The sequence below is a fragment of the Ochotona curzoniae genome, unplaced genomic scaffold (assembly GCF_017591425.1).
Source record: "Ochotona curzoniae isolate NIBS_2020 unplaced genomic scaffold, NIBS_Ocur_1.0 contig_64, whole genome shotgun sequence".
Classification (NCBI taxonomy): Eukaryota; Metazoa; Chordata; class Mammalia; order Lagomorpha; family Ochotonidae; genus Ochotona; species Ochotona curzoniae.
The window spans coordinates 51,253,791-51,272,799 of record NW_024466502.1 but is presented as its reverse complement, the minus strand read 5'-3'; the positions used below and the strand labels follow the sequence as shown (position 1 = coordinate 51,272,799).

Here is a 19,009-nt window from a genome sequence, read left to right as displayed (position 1 = left end):
AGTCTTTGTGCACTCATTCCACTCTCAAAGTCGTCTGTGAAAATGCTAATCCTCAGGATGATAGGAACAAGAGATGAGCCCTTTAAGAGGGAATTAAGCCAAGAGGGGGAGGACCCATCAGGAGTGCACTCAATGCCTCCCGGGTCCCTTCTGCTGCATGAGGACACCATGAAAAGAGGCTGTCTGTGACCCAGGAAGTCAGCCATACCCATATACTGAATCCAATAATATATTGATGTTCAACTGTTCAGCCTCTAGACTGTGAGAAATAAAATCTGTTGTTTATTCCAATTCTGTGACAGTGTTTTCATAGCAGCTGGAACAGTTTAAGACACCATCTCATGTCTTCCTCATCATTAGATAGAACTCTTTTTTTCTGAAGCAGGATAACACAAGAGTGTATAAATATGTGTTTTTCTCAATGAGGAAATATTTTCATTAGGCAGTGAAATGGTCAAATAATAGTATCAACATCTAAAGTGCCATTGACTGTAGTAAGGCATGACAATTTTCTCATCACCAATGTACTAAAATTCAAAAGAAGATTTTTTTTTTTTCTAATAAGCATGCCTTATATGTCTTTGCTAGGATGTGCTGCTAAACCAAAGTGGCCCTGTTACTGTAGACAAGGGCTAAGCAAGACCAAGCCCTGTCATTTTAATTCATTTGGGGGCATTTTTCCCAGAATAGCAAGATATCCTTATTTTTAGCTCTTCCACTTAAGACCATCACATAACTATAAAGTATCTTATTTTCTTTTAGTTATAGTGACAGAGAAGTCATGAGGCATTTTATTACATAAACAATTCAGACCTCTTACAAGGTAAAAGTTTCCTTGTAGAAAGGTGAAGGATGAGGTAGAATTTAAAAAGTCATTCACACATTCCTTGTGAAGACTTGCATGTATGCTAACATGACTGAAACCAAATGGAATAATTTCCATTTTTTAATTAGAAATTTCATACTAACCCAAGAATACATATGTATTGACATGCTTTAAAAAGCTTGTGAATGAAATACAATTTTTAAAGTTTTAAAAGTAAGCTTATTTTGGTGCAAACAATTTTGAAATCCATATTTTTTTCAAAATGTGCATCTTCCATAATTTTTAAAATGATTTTTTTATGTATAAAGGCTATAACAATATGAGCCTGTGTTACCACCCAGAATAACACAACTGATAAATAGACCTGTTCTATCTCTCTCTCATTCCGGTTTCTCTCACTCCTTCTATAAAAGATTTTATTTTTTGCCTTTAGTTATTTTTTATTAATAAGACCCGAATGGGTTGTGCTTGGAGGAGAACAAGTCTTTGAGTTAAGTCTCTGAGATCTGGGATGTGTTTCTTATTAGTCATAATGCAAAGACTGAGAGTTTGAACTTAGGTGCCTTAACAAAATACTGAAACAAGTGGCAATGGCTTAGCAGCTCCACAAGAGAGGCACAGTAACAAATAAGGGAAGGTGAATAGCTAGATAATCAGGGAATTTATTCCACCCTTGGGAAGACTTTTCAGGCCCAGAAGTGTGATGCATTCTTCCATTACAGACCTACTGCACAATGTGCATTCCACAGCTGCCTGGGCCCAGCCATCTCTATCAGATAGTACAGCATTTGTACCAATGCTTAAAAGAGCAGTATCCTAAAAAGACATTGGTGGAAATCAAAAAGATTATTTTTAGTCCTCAGATTTGAAAATATCTTGAGTTAGAACTAATTTAAAATTACCCAACTAAAGTTCTAGAATCCAATTAAGTGCTGCATGTCAGGGGTCATCATTATCAAGGAATCACAGAGTTTATCCATGTAGTTGCTAAGAAAGACTACTGAAAACATCAAATACCTGCAAATTTTATGTTTACAATGTTTGATACAATATAAACAGGCTAAATATTTTAACAAATATAGCTCAAATCTCAGTGATTTAACATACCAAAACATAGAAAATTTTACTTTTCATTCACAATTGAACAAAATCTGCTATATTCAATGGCCAGGGAGTGAAGTTTTTGCATCTTATGTATCTGTCCTCCCCTGGGACATTAGAATTTGCTTTTAAACCCTCAACATGCACCCATAAAACACAAAACCAAGAAGGATTTCCTGGGAAGTTACAGAAATGATGTGCCTCATTATGCTTACTTTACATTGGCCTAAAGTCAGTCACAGGCTACACCTGGCCACACACACTGCTAGATTTGTAGATCTAAACACAGCTGTGTATATATATTCTTCATACTACTAAACACAGTGCTTCACATACTTCTCACTAAGCAAAGCAGTGCAAGGACTCTACCCTGGTAACTAAAGTATTTCCTGTTTGAATGGAGCCTCATTGATGTGTCCCATAGAAAAACAGTGTGGAAAGTATTCATTGCTATGATCACTAAGAACCCCTTTGCTTTTCTTGCCAGAATATACTCACCTCCTTACCAAAGAAGACAAGACAAAGCTCCACCCTTTACCCGGCCTAAAAAATTCAAATGACCAATGTATTTAAACGATAACATAAATGATACAGGTATAGTAGATTTTTTAATATTGGATTTTAGGAAAAATTTTATTTGCTTTTTGTTGTTGATGATGGTTGCAGTGCTTTAAAGATGTATTTATTTTTATTGGAAAGGTAGATTTACAGAGAGAAAGAAAGACAGTTCTTCCATCTGCTGGTTTACTCCCCAAATGGTTGCAATGGTTGGAGCTGAGCCAACCTAAAGCCAGAAACCAGGAGCCAAGAGACTCTTCCAGGAGTTCCATGTGGGTGCAGGATTCCAAAGCTTTGAGTTATCCTCTGCTACTTTCCTAAGCCACAAAGCAGGAGGCTGAGTAGGAAGTAGGAAAGCTGAGACACAAATCAGTGCCTACATAGGATGCCAGCACATCCAGGCTGAGGATTAGCCAGTTGAGTCATTACACTGGTGCCAGTAGTTTAAAAAGAATGATCCTTTTGCTTTTGGTCTTGAAGAAGTAACAGGGAGAAAAATCTGTGCTTAATAGGAATAAACTGGTCTAAAGCAGTTGCTTACTTAAACAGTGGAGTTAGTCTAAAGGAGCCTCTCCACAATACAGTTCTTTAGGTAAATGGTTCCCCACTCTCCCTCCCTCCCTTCCTTCCTTCCCCATTGTCCCCTTCCTCCATGCTATCACAGTAGCATAGTCCCTCAGTATAAGTTACAAGTTTAATTTCTAATAAAATTTAAATATATGTGGGTATTTAAAATATGTAAAGATTGTCAAAAATAAAAAAAGAAAACAAACAAATTTAAATATATGATGATATGGTTAAGTAGAGGCAAAGATAGAAAACATAGTATTGCAATGTAAAAGTTATTACTATAATATCATGATATTCTGAATGAAATTTCTAAATGCATTTGCAGATTGTTTAAAATCCAGGATTTGAATACCAAGCATGATAGTTTATAGTAGCATAACGTTTCATAAACTCACATTTTAGCTAGTGGCCAAAGAGAATAACAATGTTAATATCACAGCAGACAACAGATTTGTTATGAAAAGCAAGTGAGATGAGGTTAACCTGCACACTTCCTAGGATACTTCTTACATCCCAAGTATTTTGGCTATTTTAAGGTCACAGAAGCAATTTCATGCAAACAAAGGAACAACATTTCTGAATGGAAAGCTAAAGAGAAGCATAACAGTTCTGTCTTATTTCATTCCATGGGAAAAAAAAAATGTGCTGAACCTTAGCTTCTCAAGTTGAGTATGCTAGATGGTAAAGAAAAAACAAGTAGGGGGAGAAGAAATGGAAATCTTCCAGATTCTGGAATCATGGATTGAGTTTAGGAAGATGGTTTGATCTTGTAACTCTTTTGACTGGTACTTTCTTGGCATTTGCTGTCTTCTGGTGGACTAGATTAAATCTTCCCCTGAAATAAAATAAGTTGATCATGATTTTTAAGTCACCATTGCATACCACAGACATATACACTGTAGGGAGAACTGCATACTGCAAATAATTCTCAGTGCTTCTCGTGGAAGCCCTTCTACTCATATTTTGCTTTTCCCGCACAATAATAGACAGCCACCTGCCCTACCAGTCATCTCACCATGCTCTAATGAGAATCAGCTCAAACACAGCTGATCCAAAGACTGGGATGCTGTGCACTAGGTGGCCTAAGAGAAAAAAAAAAAATTAGAAAGCTCTCTCTAAAGAGTTTAAGATGCACTATTCTGATACTTGCCACTAGAATTTGAACTGAAGCAGAGGCAGAGGTAGAGTATTAAGTAGGTCCATGACAATAAATCTATAAGCCTTTAAGAATTTCGCAAAGTCCTCTTTCCCTTCTTGACTTATATACCCTCCTTTTAAAATGTACTTCTTTATATATCCTTACTTGGGATGGTAAAGGCCATTTCAGTTCCCTACAATACATTTTAAATTGTTTAGCTAAAAAAGAATTTTCAATTAAAATGACAGAATAAGACTATTTCTTTTCTCCTTATGTGTCTTCTCCACAAAAATAATGATTAATAGAAAAAACGGTCAGACGTAATTTCCAGAACTCTGGAAACTAAAATCTTGTACCAATCTAGTAAAATTTATTTTTTTAACATTTTTTTAAGATCTGTGACATTTTAACTTGATGCTTTCTTATCTACTGTCCCCCATCTCCCTGCCTCCAACAAACACCCTTCCCAGCACTATGCTAGCCTTGAAAATCAATAACCCACAATCACAGTGAAAACCTGTAGGCTGGCAGACACGACTGGGATAGAATAGCATCATGCTCTAGTTAAGCCTCATTTATTCCCAGATAGTTCTCACTGTTTAAATAGCCTGATGATTTTTCGTAAATAATAGGTACCATGGGTCAGTCAACAAAATTACTTATTAACTTGGATAGCATTTTTTGGGCAACTTTCAAACCTCATAATAGAGAGTCTATTTCTGCAATTCATTAAAAAGGGTCTTCTCCCTCGCCCCTCCCCCAACTGGAAACTGTAAACATATCTAAAATATAACTTTTAATAGCAGTATATGTTTCTCATTTATCTGTAGTCTATCCATGATTGATTTCTTTTTAATAGAATTTCACACTTACAGTGTGTTTTTTCTAATGCTGTTTTACTCTAAACATCAAATTAACATTTTGACATTAGTACATGTAAAACCATCAATCACAGCAAATGTTTGACCTACTGCAACTTGAGCTTTAAATATTTTTAAACTTTTCAGCAATTATTCTATATTGATATTGAAAAGTACATAAAACATTAGTGCACTGCTCTGTCATTTAAAATAAAGCATTTATTCATATAAACACTGTTCCAATGCAACAGCCAGGACTGGGCCAGACCAAAGCCAGGAACCAGGAGTTTCCTCTGGGTGTCACACATGAAAGCAAGGGGCATGGACCAAGCACTTTGACCATCTTCTGTTGCCTTCCTAGACGTATTAACAGGGAGTAGAATCAGAAGAGGAACATCTGCAATTCAAACCAGCACCCATACGGGATGCTAGCTTGGTAGACAACAGCTTAAACTGTTGTGCAACAACTCTGGATGCAAGAAGGATTCTGATTTACAGCTAATTTGTAGCTTGGTTTAAAAAAACAGGTTTTGGGGCCCGATGTGGTAGCCTAGTAGCTAAAATATATTTTTGTCAGAAAAATCCTGTTTATTTTCATTTTATTTGAAAGGCAGAGCCAGATAGACAAGATCTCTTGCTTATTGGTTCACTCTCCAAAACCAGGAGCCCAAAAATTCATCCAAGTGTCTCTCATGGATACCAGGGACCCAGCTACTTGAGACGGTATCTCCTGTTCCCAGGGTACACATTAACTGAAGTAGGAAGCAGCAGCGGATCCTGACCCCAAACCCAGGCACTCCACTATGGAATGCAAGCAGCCCAAGCAGCATCTTAATAGCTGCGCCAAAAGCCTGGCCTGCTTTAACTTTGAGAGTGTTAAGTCATAAAGTAATATATCCTCTCCACCGGATCAAACAAGGTTCACCTGAGTAACTCATGTGTATTTAGTACAGAGCCAGGAAAAATTGTGGGTCAATATAGCCACCATTAAACATCTTTCTTCTCTTTATCCTAAGTTGGTTTTATATACATGGGAAAGCATAGTTTAAATTCCAGTGTTATCACATTTATTTCACTTTCTAATGCAATAAACATTTCCCTGCTTAAAAAGGTTAAGGTTGACAATATAATTGTAGTTTGTGTTTTAAATAATGTAGTCTTAGGTTTCCGTGAGAACTGTTTCAGTTCAAAAGATAAGATGCTACCATATTTGAGGGCTGAAAATGTTTCTGGACTCTAAAAACAGGGTAAACAGCAAATGGAGATCACAAACTTCTTTCAATTCCATTAACGTGCTATAAAACCTAGAGGTTCAACTTTCAAAAACATAGCACATACCAGACTTCTCAGTACAGTTTGCAAACAAATACAATGAATCAAAATGAAGACCTACAGCAGACTTACATTTTCACTAGATTCTCCTTCATTTTTGGCAGTTGTTCCATGTGTTGTTGCCTTTTTGGAATCTGATGGGAACCTGAAGCCTGAAATACAAAAATCTGAGTTTTCAATCCTCTTATTTCATGACTGATTTTGTAGATCAGAAGAATAGTCCATTTTTAATGAACTCCTTCACTACAAGGTCCTTTAGTAGCATGTAACAAAGATGACAAGCATAGCGGGTAAATCAAGACATGCCAGTGTTTTCATACTTCCAGATTCTGGAAATCCCATGAAGACCCTAAGTCCATATAATCTGTTAAATATAAAAGAAATTAAAGAAAGCCATATCATCTGTATCATGTGGGTCATTAAAATGTCTTCAGGGCCTGGTGCCGTAGCCTAGTGGCTAAAGTCCTAGCCTTGCATATGCTGGGATCCATATGTTGGTCCATACCCCAGCTGCTCTACTTCGCTTTCACCTGCTGATTGTGGCCTGGAAAGCATTAGAAATTGGCCTTGGGACCCTGCACCTGTGTGGGAGATCAGGAGGAAGCTCCTGGCTCTTGACTTCAGATAGGCTCAGCTCTGGCTGTTGTGAGCCTTGGGGAATGAACCAGCAGATGGAAGATCTTTCTGTCTTTCCTTCTCTCTGTGAATCTGACTTTCCAATAAAAACAAAGAAAAATTTTTTAAGTGTCTTCGGCACACAGTAAGTATACATGATACAGAAAACACTGAAAGTAGATGAAGTTAAGCAGAAATTTTAAAAAAATAATAATTCTTGTCTATTTTGAAATTGCCCCAGATACAAAAAGAGGTTTTATTGTGGATGATATAAACATAATCAGTAATGCAGAAACAACTGAGGCCAGAGACCCCACAGAAGACAACTGAAGCCATAAATGAATGCGATCACTGATTAATGGGCACACAGAGGAGTAAGAAAATTGATGATATTGACTTGGGAAAGTAATATTAGAATTTATTTATTTATTTGAAATGTATAGTTTCAATTTTCAAGTGGTCACAGCAGCCAGGGCTCAGCCAGGAGCCAGGAGCTTCGTATAGGTTCCGTGTAGAAGCAGGTGCCCAGGTACTTGGGGCCATCTCCTGCTTTCCCAAGCACATTACCAAGCAGGTGGATTGTAAGCAGAGCAGCCAGGACAAAAATCAGCTGCTGGCACCATATGAGATGCTGGCATCACAGGCAGTGGCTTAACACATTATACCATAATGCTGCCCCATAGGAAAGCAACCTTTTAAGAATGGGAGATTTATCAACAGACAAGACTACCGTTTAACTGATAGCAAAAAAAGAGGGAGATAAGTGCTGTTGTGGAACTCAAGTGTGAAGGGATATTTCAAGAAGTGAGACTCGCTAGCAAAGGGAAGTGCCTCCAAGATGGCTAATCCCTGAGGCTTGCTGAGGACTCACTGCATACGTTAATTAAGATAGAAACAAGGCTGAAGCACAACAGTATGATCAGAAGAAAATGAAAAGTGGTGGAGGAATGAGAAGCAAACACAAGTATATACACTCTTTCTTGAAGTGGAGCTGAAGAAAAGGTCATTTTATGAGAATACATGGAGTGAAGTATTTGTGTTGGTTCTTGTTTTGGTGAAGAGTAAAGCACATTGTAAACAGGAGAATCCATGTACCATGAAAGTGAAACAAAAAATGTAAAAGAAAAACATTTTTTATTATTATTTTTTTATTGGAAAAGCGGATATACAGAGAGGAGAGACAGAGAGGAAGATCTTCCGTCCGATGATTCACTCCCCAAGTGAGCGCAACGGCCGATGCTATGCCGATCCAAAGCCAGGAGCCTCTTCCGGGTCTCCCACGCGGGTGCAGGTTCCCAAAGCTTTGGGCCATCCTCGACTGCTTTCCCGGGCCACAGGCAGGGAGCTGGAAGGGAAGCGGGGCCGCTGGGATAGAACTGGCGCCCATATGGGATCCCGGGCGTGCAAGGCGAGAACCTTAACCACTTGCGCCACCGCGCCGGGCCCGAGAAAAACATTTTTGAAGATTGGAATGTTTTTCTCTCAAACAAGAGATAGAATAGGAACGATGGATAAAGATTGTGAACAAATGTGAAGGTAAAAGGAAGAGAAATTGAATTTCACACCCAGTAGACATACTTTCCTTTGTTAAGATATTAAATGATCTTGGTCCAAGAGTGCCAGATCTGGTGCACTGGAACAGAAGGTGGTTTTCACTCCTTTATTCATTCAGCAAATGTTTCCAAGTGTCTACTCTGTGCTACCACTGCATGGAACACAGGTACAAAGAAGGCAGGGCTCTTTTGGAGACACAGCAACATAAACAGATGAAGACTGAAAGAGCTTGAAAGAAATCTGCACAGGAACTTTGCAAAGGTGGAGGAGATGCAATTATTTTGAGCTGGAGGATGTCCCCATATGGAAGAGTAGTCAGTTAAGAAGCAGAGAAAGGAATTTCAGGAAGACAGACTAGCAAAAAAGAATCAATAATAATCTCAAGAGTAGTAGCATGGGACATGCAGGAAATGTGCACAATGTTTGCTCTGGCCGCAGTATAGAATATTGGCAGGGATATAGCAGCCAAAACACATGTGAACACGAGGGAGATGATCTTACAGACATTTGCTAAGATCCTCTGGATAAAACAAACTGAAAGAAGTGGTTCTGATAGCAGAATCTGTGGGGGCAATGTGGATTCACCCTGTGGAATTGCAATCTCTGCTGGCTTGCCCAAGAACTGTGGATATGGTCAGGCCTTGCTGGGGAGCTAAGGGTGCTACCTAGCTCGGTTGGGGTTCCCACTGGTGAGAATGGGAGTAGGACTAGGGGCAGCAGGTGTGGCTGTGTATGGCTACAGACTGCACCGGTGCAGGTGTGCACTGGGATGGTGGAGCAACAGATCGGGCTTGACTCCACTCCCCACCGGTACTTGTGAAAGCCAGGCTGGGTGTAGAACAGGCCAGAGTAGGTCTTGACTCCCACTGAATTACGTGAAAGCTGTGTCTGGGCATGGACGAGGTAGCGCTGGGCTACAACTACCAGCAACAAGAACCAGAATGGGTGTGTCTGGTTGAGCACGGCCACTGTTCTAGTCAGGACAGGAGGAGGACAAAGTCAATCTAAGCCCAAGGACAGGGAAGCTGGTGGGGTGTGGGTCACTTGGTCCAGGTCTTGGGGCCTATCTTATTGGTATGTGTTGGTTTTGTGAGCCCTGGGGGTGGGGGCTTCGGTGGGGCTTGGGTCTCCTGTCCCGGGCCCTGGGGTTCGCCTACTAGGTGGATGTCAGGTTTGTGAGCCCTGGGATGTGGGATGTGGCTATGCTTGGGACACCTAGTCCAGGTACTTGGACCTGCCTGCAAGAACATGCTCCTGGCTCCTGGCTTCGGATCGATGCAGCTCTGGCTGTTGTGCTCACTTGAGGAGTGAATCATCGGATGGAAGCTCTTCCTTTCTGTCTCTCCTCTCTGTATATCTGACTTTGCAATAAAAATAAATAAATCTTAAAAAAAGAAAAAAGAACAGTGGATCACAAGTGAGACAAAGGCACGGAGCCAGCAGCAGAAGTCAAAGCAGCAGCCTCACCAAACAGCTCTGGTTATCTACAAACATTTACATATCCAGCATGGTGAGAACTGCAAATCAGCCATTAACCTTTCTGTCACTGGAGTATCCACGTGGTCAAAACTGCCTTTGACTATAAAGATTAACTATTCACTCTAGAGTGAAAATCCTTATTAACATTTATGCTGGGGATAGGATTAGCATCTTCCTGGGTAGCAGTTAAAATAGGCTTTTATTGTGTGTTCAGTGATCCCTGAATAGTCAGAGCAGGATTAGTCTACCCAAATGATTTTTTTTTCAGATAAACAAAGGTAAATGAATGTTTTGAGGGCAAAAGATTTTTACTTCTAACCTTAAAAAAAAAAAATTCTTCCACAATGCTGTATATATCAGTTTTCTCTAAATGGTTTGGGCTTATCATTATAATAGAGATTTCCATATATATTTTGTTCACTAAATATCTAAATGTTGAACATTTGCCAATATAAGCAAAAATTTGCCCATTTTATTATAAGCATAAATAGAAAACAAAAACAAACAACGGAGAGAGAGACACTATGTCTGACCTCACCGAGGAGCCTGCCAATGAGTGAAACAAGCAACATAACAGCTACAAGGGACCAGGGGAAGGAGAAGAGAAGGAAGCAATTCTGATGTCACAGAGAGGTTCAGGAAATTAGAAAAGATAAGGGCTATTAAAACCTACTGTGTGCCAGGTACTTTCTGTCTCTAAACCCGAACAAAGTTATCAATGGGTACTTTCTGGGGCAGATGTCACAGAAGGGTGCAGGTGGGGAGGTATAGCAAAGCAGAGACATTAAAGACCAAAACATCACACAAAGCTGGAATTTAATCAAATTTGCAAGAGTTCTATAGTCTGTGGTCTTTCATCATGTCCTGGCCGCATAAAGGAGGTAGCAATTGTGCTGGAACTTAAAGAAGTAAGACTGGCATGTACAAAAAGATATGCCATGGAGAGGAGTTTACGCAGTTTGAGCAAAAGGACAAAAGATCCCTTGCTGCCAGAGGAGGTGGGGTTCCCAGACTAGTGTCAAGGATCATGAAGTTTGAACTGACTGCCCTTTTTTATGAACAAGAGAAACTGAAGGGATGGATTTGCATTGCCCCTTCCTGCGAACCTTGGTTTACACTGCAGACTGCCCTGACTTTCATTCTCCATTTCTTCTACAGATCCCTTTATTAGTTGTGAATCCCAAATCAAACTTCCTTCCTCTGGAACATTTCATTGATCCCTCTAGGTACTTCAGATCAGCAATAAATAACCATTCATGCCATCAAGGTCGGCCACAACCTCGTATAACCTAGCTGTGTCTTGAGGACTCTCACACCCCGTTTAGCTCTTCTCTTGACTATCTCTGTGGAAGCTCTCCAGAGCTATACTCTACCTTTTATTTTCAATCTGCACTTTCAAATGCACTTCAATCATTCCTGTGACTTTGCTATCTATATGCTAATATTTTTATTTCAAATCTGCATCACCAATCTGAGGTATAGATTCCCCGAGGTTCATACATCCATCTGCAGCTTAGAAGCTTCTATTTGAATAACAAATATTGAAAACTGAACTCAGGCCCACAGTGACGGTTCAGTGGCTAAATCCTTGCCTTGCATGTGCCAGGATGCCATATGGGTGTCAGTTTGTGTTGTGGCTCCTTCACTCCCCATCCAGCTCTCCGCTTGTAGCCTGAGAAAGCAGTAGAGGATGTCCCAAACCTTGGGATCCTGCACCTGCTTGAAAGACCCAGAAGAAGCTCCTGGCTCCTGGCTTCAGATAAGCTCAGCACCAGTTGCTGTGGTCACTTGGGGAGTGAACCAGCAAACAGAAGACCCTTCTCTCTGTCTTTCCTTCTCTCTGTAAATCTGCCTTTTCAATAAAAATAGATAAATCTTTAAAAACAAAAATTGCATCAAAAAACCAAAAAAATGAACTCATATTCTAATTTAAAAACATATAGCAAAATAAAGTTATTAAGGTTTAAATATTTAGGTGGCAAATATTAAACCATATTAGTACTAAAGTCAATGTAGAGAATGCTATGAAACACTGGGATGAACATGGTCTCAAAGTATCAAAAAACTATGGAAAACAAGTGCAGCATCTTTCAGAATTTACACATCACTTTCCTGCCCAGTATTTATAAGCACATATTTTTTTTAACAGATTCAATGTTGTCTTAGATCTCACCATGTACACTTATGAAGTGAAGCGTCTTGACATTTTTTTTTTTTTGAGAAATGTCTGATCATTTCTTTTGCCCATTTTGTTACAGGGTTTTTTTGTTGTTGTTTTGTTTTGTTTTGTTTTGTTTTGTTTTTGCTGTCCCTGGGTTTCTGAAGCTCTCTGTAGATCCTGGATATTAGTCCCCTATCACTTGTGTAGTATGCAAAAATTTTCTCCCATTCTGTTGGTTGCTTCTTTACTTTGTTAATTGTTTCCTTTGCTGTACAGAAGCTTTTTAGTTTGATGCAGTCCCATTTGTTCATTTTGGATTTGATTGTCTTTGCATTAGGTGTCTTTTCTAAGAAGTCTTTCCCTGTTCCCATCTCTTAGAGTGTGTTTTCCTATGTTTTCCTTTGATAGTTTGATAGTTTCTGGGTGTAGATTTAGGTCCTTGAGCCAGTTAGAGCTGATTTTTGTATAATACGACAGGTGCGGTTCTTGCTTCTTTATTCTGGATGCTGCTATCCAGTTGTCCCAACAGCATTTGTTGAGTAGACCAGGTTTTTTACCTGGATTGTTTTCAGTTTTCCTGTCAAAGATTAATTGACTATACATGTGTGGATTCCCTTCTGTGTTTCTACTCTGTTTCACTGATCTTCTCTCTTTCCGTACCAGTACCAGATTGTTTTGATAACCACTGCTCTGTAGTATGTCTTGAGGTCTGGAATTGTGATTCCTCCAGTTTGATTTCTGTTTTTCAGGATAGCTTTAGCTATTCATGGTCTTTTGTGATTCCAGATGAACTTTTGTATCATCTTTATACACAAAATAATCTTACTTGGGGAAGTCTTCACATCTTCATGAAGATTACAGACTTTCCTTTTGTCACTCCATATTTGAAATCTTGGTACGAGGGCTGGTATGGTGGTGCACCAGGTTAAGCTGCATTATGTGACATGAGTATCCCACATTAGATGTACTATTCCACCCATTGTACTGCTTCCCACCAGCTCCCTGTTAATGCACCTGGCAATGCAGCAGATTGCCCAAGAGCCTGGCCCCTGCCACCCACATGGGAGACCCAAATAGAGTTCTGGGCTCCTGGCTTTGACTTGTCCCAGACCCAGCTTTTACAGGCATTTGGAGTATTAATTACTAACAGAATTCTTTCTACTTGCTCTTTCTTTCTGTCTCTCCCTCCCTCTCTCTTTACCTTCCTCTCTTTTTTATGTTTTGAAAAGTTTGTTCAAATTATTTTCCATAATATCGTTTTGTAGGTATAGAGATCCCCACTCCAACTGCCCTTCCTTCTTCCCCACTCTCACTATTCTCTGTATTCCCCATTTTATCACAATAGTATAGTCCTTTGGCAACAGTCACAACTCCAACATTCTGCTGTTGAAATGTATCATAGCATTGTATGTATACGCAATGATAGAAAATCTAGTATCATATCGTCAAGGTATATTTAACAGTTCCATTGGGAGTCCTCCATTTATTTGAGAGCAGAGATGCATACTGTCACCTTCACTTCCAGGTCTACTATTTTCCATTATACAGCTTATTTATAAGAATATATGTACATACATGTTTACCTATATAATCTATTTGTTTCGTATTTTGAGTGAATGTTGCCTTATAACAGAAAGAACATATTATTTGGCTTTTTGAGACTCACTAATTTTACCGAGCAAAATGATCTCCAGTTGGGACCATTTTGTTGCAAATAGTAAAATATAATTCCTTTTAACATGTGTGTGGTATTCCATGGAGTAGACGTACCAGTTTCTTTATTCACTCCTCTTTTGACAAGCATCTGAGTTGTTTCCATGTCTTGACTATTGTGGATTGTGCTGATATAAATATAAGGCTGCAAGTCACTTTCTCACATGCAAATTTCACTTTGAATATGTTCCAAGGAGTGGGATAACTGGGTGATATTGTAGAGCAATTTTCAGTTGTCTGAGCATACTCCATACTGACTTGCATAGTGGCTGCACTAACCTACACTCCCACCAACAGCGGAGTAGGGTACCTTTTATCCTGGCAGGTGCTGTTAGTAAATTTCTGAATGTAGGCCAACCTCAATAAAATTAGGTGGAACCTCAATGTGGTTTTCCTTTGTATTTCCCTGACATTTAGGCAGCCTGAGCATTTTTAAATTTTTCTTTCAGCCATTTGAATTTGTTCTTTTTTGAAATACTGCATGCTCAATTCCTTCACCCATTTATTTACAGGCTTGCTTAGCTCTCATTCAGTTTCTGAAGCTCTTTGTAAGTCCTGAATATTAGTCCCTTATAAGTAATGTTGTGTGCTAAGATTTTCTCACGTTCAGTTGGCTGCTTCTTCACTTTGTTGACTGTTTCCTCTGCTATACAGAGGATTCTTAGTTTGAGGTAATCTCATTCATTTACTTTGGATTTGACTGCCTGTGCTTCTGGTGACTTTAAGAAGTCTTCCCCTATTTCTATATCTTGTAGAATAATTCCTATGTTTTCCTCTTATAGTTAGGTGTTTTCTGGATGCAGATTGAAGTCCATGATCCACTTAGAGCTGAGATTTGTGAAAGGTGGATGTCTTGCTTCTTTTGCACACTGATATCCAAATGTCCCTACAGCATTAGTTGAAGAGACCAGCCGTTTCCCCTGGATTGTTTCCAGTTTTTAGTTTTGTTTAATTTTGTCAAAGATTAGTTAGCTACATGTGTGGGCTCACTTCTGGTGTTTCTATTTGGTTCCATTGATCTTCTCTTTTTCTGTCCCAGAACCAGGCTGTATTGATGACTACTGCCCGATAGGATGTCTATAGGTCTAGAATTGTGATTCCTCTAGTTTTATATCTATTCTTCAGAATAGCTTTGGCTATTTGTGGACTCTTCTGTTTTCAGATGAATTTTTGTAACATCTTTGCCAGCTCTGAGAATATTATTAGGATTTTGATTGGTATCACAATGAATCTCTGTATTACTATCAGCAATATGGACATTTTGATGATGTTGATCTTCCTGATTCAGAAACCTGGTAAATTTCTCAATCTTGTAATGTCTTATATTTCTTTTTTTAATGTTTTGCAATTTTCATCATAAATATCTTTCAGATCATTGGTTTGGTTTGTTCCAAGGTATTTAAGTTTCTTCTCCACTATTTTAAAAGGAACTATACGTACATATTCTTTCTCTGCTATGGACTTGCTTATGTATACTAGGGCCAATAATTTATGTTGATTGGTTTTTACCCTGCTACCCTGCCAAATGCTTATGAGTTCCAAGAGTTTCTTTATTGAGTCTTTTAGTTCTCCTATATAGAGAATCATGTCATCTGAACACAGGGATAATTTTAATTCCTCATGTAAGTTTTGAATTGCTTTAATTTCTTTTTCTTACTTAATAGCTCTAGTGAGGCCTTCCAATACTATATGGAGAAACAATGGTGAAAGTGGACATCCTTGTCTAGGTCAAGATCTTAGTGGAAAATACTGTTGGATTTTACTAAATGCCTTTTCTGCATCTACTGAGATGATAATATGGTTTTCATTATTCATTTTACTGATGTTATATAGCACATTTATTGGTCTGCATATGTTAAACTATGCCTGCATCATCTGTTTGATGTATTGTTGGATTCTGTTGGTTAGTACTTTGTTGAAGACTTTTGCATCTATGTTCATCATGGATATCACCTTAATACCAAAGCCAGAGACACAACAGATAGAGAACTTCCTCACTCTGTCATTCTGCCTAAAAGCAAAAACCTTGGTAGATTTCCTCCCATAATTCAAAATCAAACAAGGCCTAGAAAGTCAAAAAAAAAAAAAAAAAGCAATTAATCCTTACAGAAAACCCGTGGAATGTGGATGTTAAAAGTTACCTGAGACATCTCAGCAAGATAGGTACGACGTTCATTGTTAGTCCTATGGTAAGCCTGCAGGACAGAAAGAAAGAAAGGAAAGCAATATAAGATGAGCAATAGCAGCAAGACTTTTAGTAAGTTAAGGTTTAACTTAAGTTAAGTCATGGCAGCTTCAAATAGTTTAGTATAGAGTCAAGGCAAACCTTTGATTCTTGCTCCAGTCTAAACGCATAGTCTTTGACTTGATTTTCAAGACTCCTTTTTTGTTTTTCTAGCTGCTTAAGTAATGTATTTAAAGATTCCTGAAAATATAAATAGTAAATTTAATATGATCTCATGTTCTAAACAACCATATGAAATTATTATCGCTTTCTTTCCTCATAAGATTTCATAGTTCCATACTATGCATTTTAAATGTAATAATGAACCTGAACAATATGCCATGCATTGTATTAAGCATTTCCCATTGATTACTTAATTTAATTCTCATTACTACTCGAGTTGGGTTATGATTTCCATTTCACTCTTTAAAGTAAACCTTAGAGGTTACATGACTGGCCGAAGGATAGGTAGCTAATAAATGGTAGATACAGAATTAGACAGCATTTTACTCCAAAGAATACACATTTAACAATTATTATATATATGGCTATTTGTATCATTGCTACCATTGTTAATGAGAATTATAAAACAAAGACATTTATATACTACATATTCTTTCTAACTGTATACTCACATTTTAAGTCAGTTTTTACTTCCTGCTGAAAATTGCTTTAGAGATAGACAAGAACACAGTAAGGCATCAATATAAAAGAAAAACTTTATCACTCCTTTTTCACTAAAAGAGGAAATATGGGCCAGCTACATGGCATGGCAAGTGCAGCCACTCTTGTGATTCCAGCATCCCTCTAGAGCACCAGTTCCTGTTCCAGCTGCTCCACTTCTGATTCAATTTCTTTCTGATGGCCTGGGAAAGACAATGGAAGCTGGTCCAGATGTTTGGCACCTGTCACCTATATGAGAGACCCAGATGAAGTACCTCACTACTGGCTTGGCCTGGCTCAGTCCTGATCATTGTAGGGATTTGGGAAGTGAACTAGCAGATGGAAGATCTTTCTCCCTCTTATCTCTCTGTAACTCTTTCAAATAAATCAGCAAAATTCTTAAATACAAAATTGATTCAATTTTTAAAAGACTTATTCTTTTTATTTGAAAGGCAGATTTTTACAGATATAGGAGAAGGTCCTCCATCCACTAGCTCACACCCTAATTAGCCACAAATGCCAGAACTGAACTGATTTAAAGCAAGGAGCCAGGAGCCAGGAGCTTCCTTTAGTCTCCCACGTAGGTGCAGGGTTCCTAGCCATCCTCCATTGTCTTCCCAGGACACAAGCAGGGAGGTGGATCAGAAGTAGGGCATCCAGGACATGAACTAGCATCCATAAGGAATGCTGGCACCACAGGGTGGAGGAATAGCATGATGCACCACTGCAGCAGCACCTAGATTATTTTGATTACTAGTAATATATATATATATATATATACATACACACACACACACACACACACACACATATATATATATATATATATATATACTGAGTGTTGGGGAATTATTTAATTGCATTGTATTCCAACCTAAGCTACATTTATTTTCTAGAAAATTGTTAAACAAAATGTAAGGAAGCCTTCAGGGAAAAACAGTCATTTATGATAAGGGTTAACTGAACAGAGGTCTTAGTTTGAAGGTACCCTGTAATCCTCTCACAATTCCTCTGATTATCAATGTTGCAATTTATTCCACTACTGTTCTTATGCTTTTAGCTTGAGAAATAAGCTTATTTTTCAAGTCATATATTTTCTCTTTTAATGTCAATATATCCCTCATAAACTCTAGAACTTTGTTTTCTGAATGTTACTTTCCCCAGAACTAACCTATTCCATGTTAGCTTTTTAATAGAGGACCTAAATATATAATATTTTGGGACAAGCACACAGAAGTCCACAAATATGGGAAAGCTTTCTTCTATATTTCCTCTACTTGACTATTATGTCATGGAGGGGAAAAACTTGGTCGAGACTTGGGAGAGAAGGTCTGGTGAAGAGGCATACAGGTGGTACTATGGAGTGGGAACAAAGGGTAAGAGCTTTATATTTCACAGAAATTCTCACTATACAGTGCCCATTAAAGAAAAGCCACAAAATCTAGATGGTTCAATGACTTGGTTAGGAGATACTGTCCAGCTTCTACCTGGGTCACCTTGAACAACGACCTGGTGAGCACAGTAACCACAATGAGATCCAAACTTAGCATTGGATACACAGCATGAGTTCCTTCCCACCAAGGGAGTGCTAGTACTTGTGCTGTTCAGTGTCAGCCAGAAATATCATCACAATTCCCTGAAATGTTCCCCACCTCTCAAAGAAATCAACAGCCCCTTGGGGGAGAGTTAATTATGTACAATGCTTTCTACCCTAGAAGAAGCAACAACCCACCCTTAGGTGTGCTCCTGCTTAAAGTTTTAGCTTTCCTATCCACAGTGCTTCCCAGCCAGCAACATATTTTGGTAATATATTAATTCTGAGAGGGGAAGACTTGTTTTACTTAGTTTAAAAATATTTAATTTTTGAATTCCTTTTTGTTAGTATTTTAATTATGTATATTTATAGGATGCATTGTGATAATTCAGCATATATATTTAATGAATGATTACCAAGTCAGGTTAGTTAGCAATTCTAATTCCTTAAATACCTAAAATATTTTTTATTAACACTTAATAGCTATGTATGTCTATGGAGGTATAGAGTGGCATTTCAATACATGTGTTCGATGTGTTCAAATCAGAATAACTAATATTTCCCTCTCCTTCAACTGATTTCGCAGCCTTAAAGTTTCCCCCTTCTTTTTTTTTTTTTTTTTTTTCTGTTGTAAGCTATAGTTACCTTACTTCGCTGTAGAACATGGGATTTAGATTTTTT

At 38.4% G+C, this 19,009-nt stretch overlaps 1 protein-coding gene across 5 annotated transcripts in view; it reads right to left on the bottom strand.

Moving 5' to 3' along the window:
- Positions 1-3,648: 3,648 nt before the first annotated feature.
- Positions 3,649-19,009, bottom strand: part of CCDC169 (coiled-coil domain containing 169) — a 48,942-nt gene continuing 33,581 nt past the window's right edge. For all 5 annotated transcript variants that reach the window (XM_040991076.1, XM_040991074.1, XM_040991072.1 and 2 more), the window contains 4 exons: positions 16,234-16,332; positions 16,049-16,102; positions 6,458-6,537; positions 3,649-3,890 (listed from right to left, as the gene is read on the bottom strand). In XM_040991076.1, coding sequence (XP_040847010.1) covers positions 3,791-3,890; positions 6,458-6,537; positions 16,049-16,102; positions 16,234-16,332 — 333 coding nt within the window. In that variant the 3' untranslated portion in view covers positions 3,649-3,790. The remainder of the gene's footprint in view (positions 3,891-6,457; positions 6,538-16,048; positions 16,103-16,233; positions 16,333-19,009) is intronic.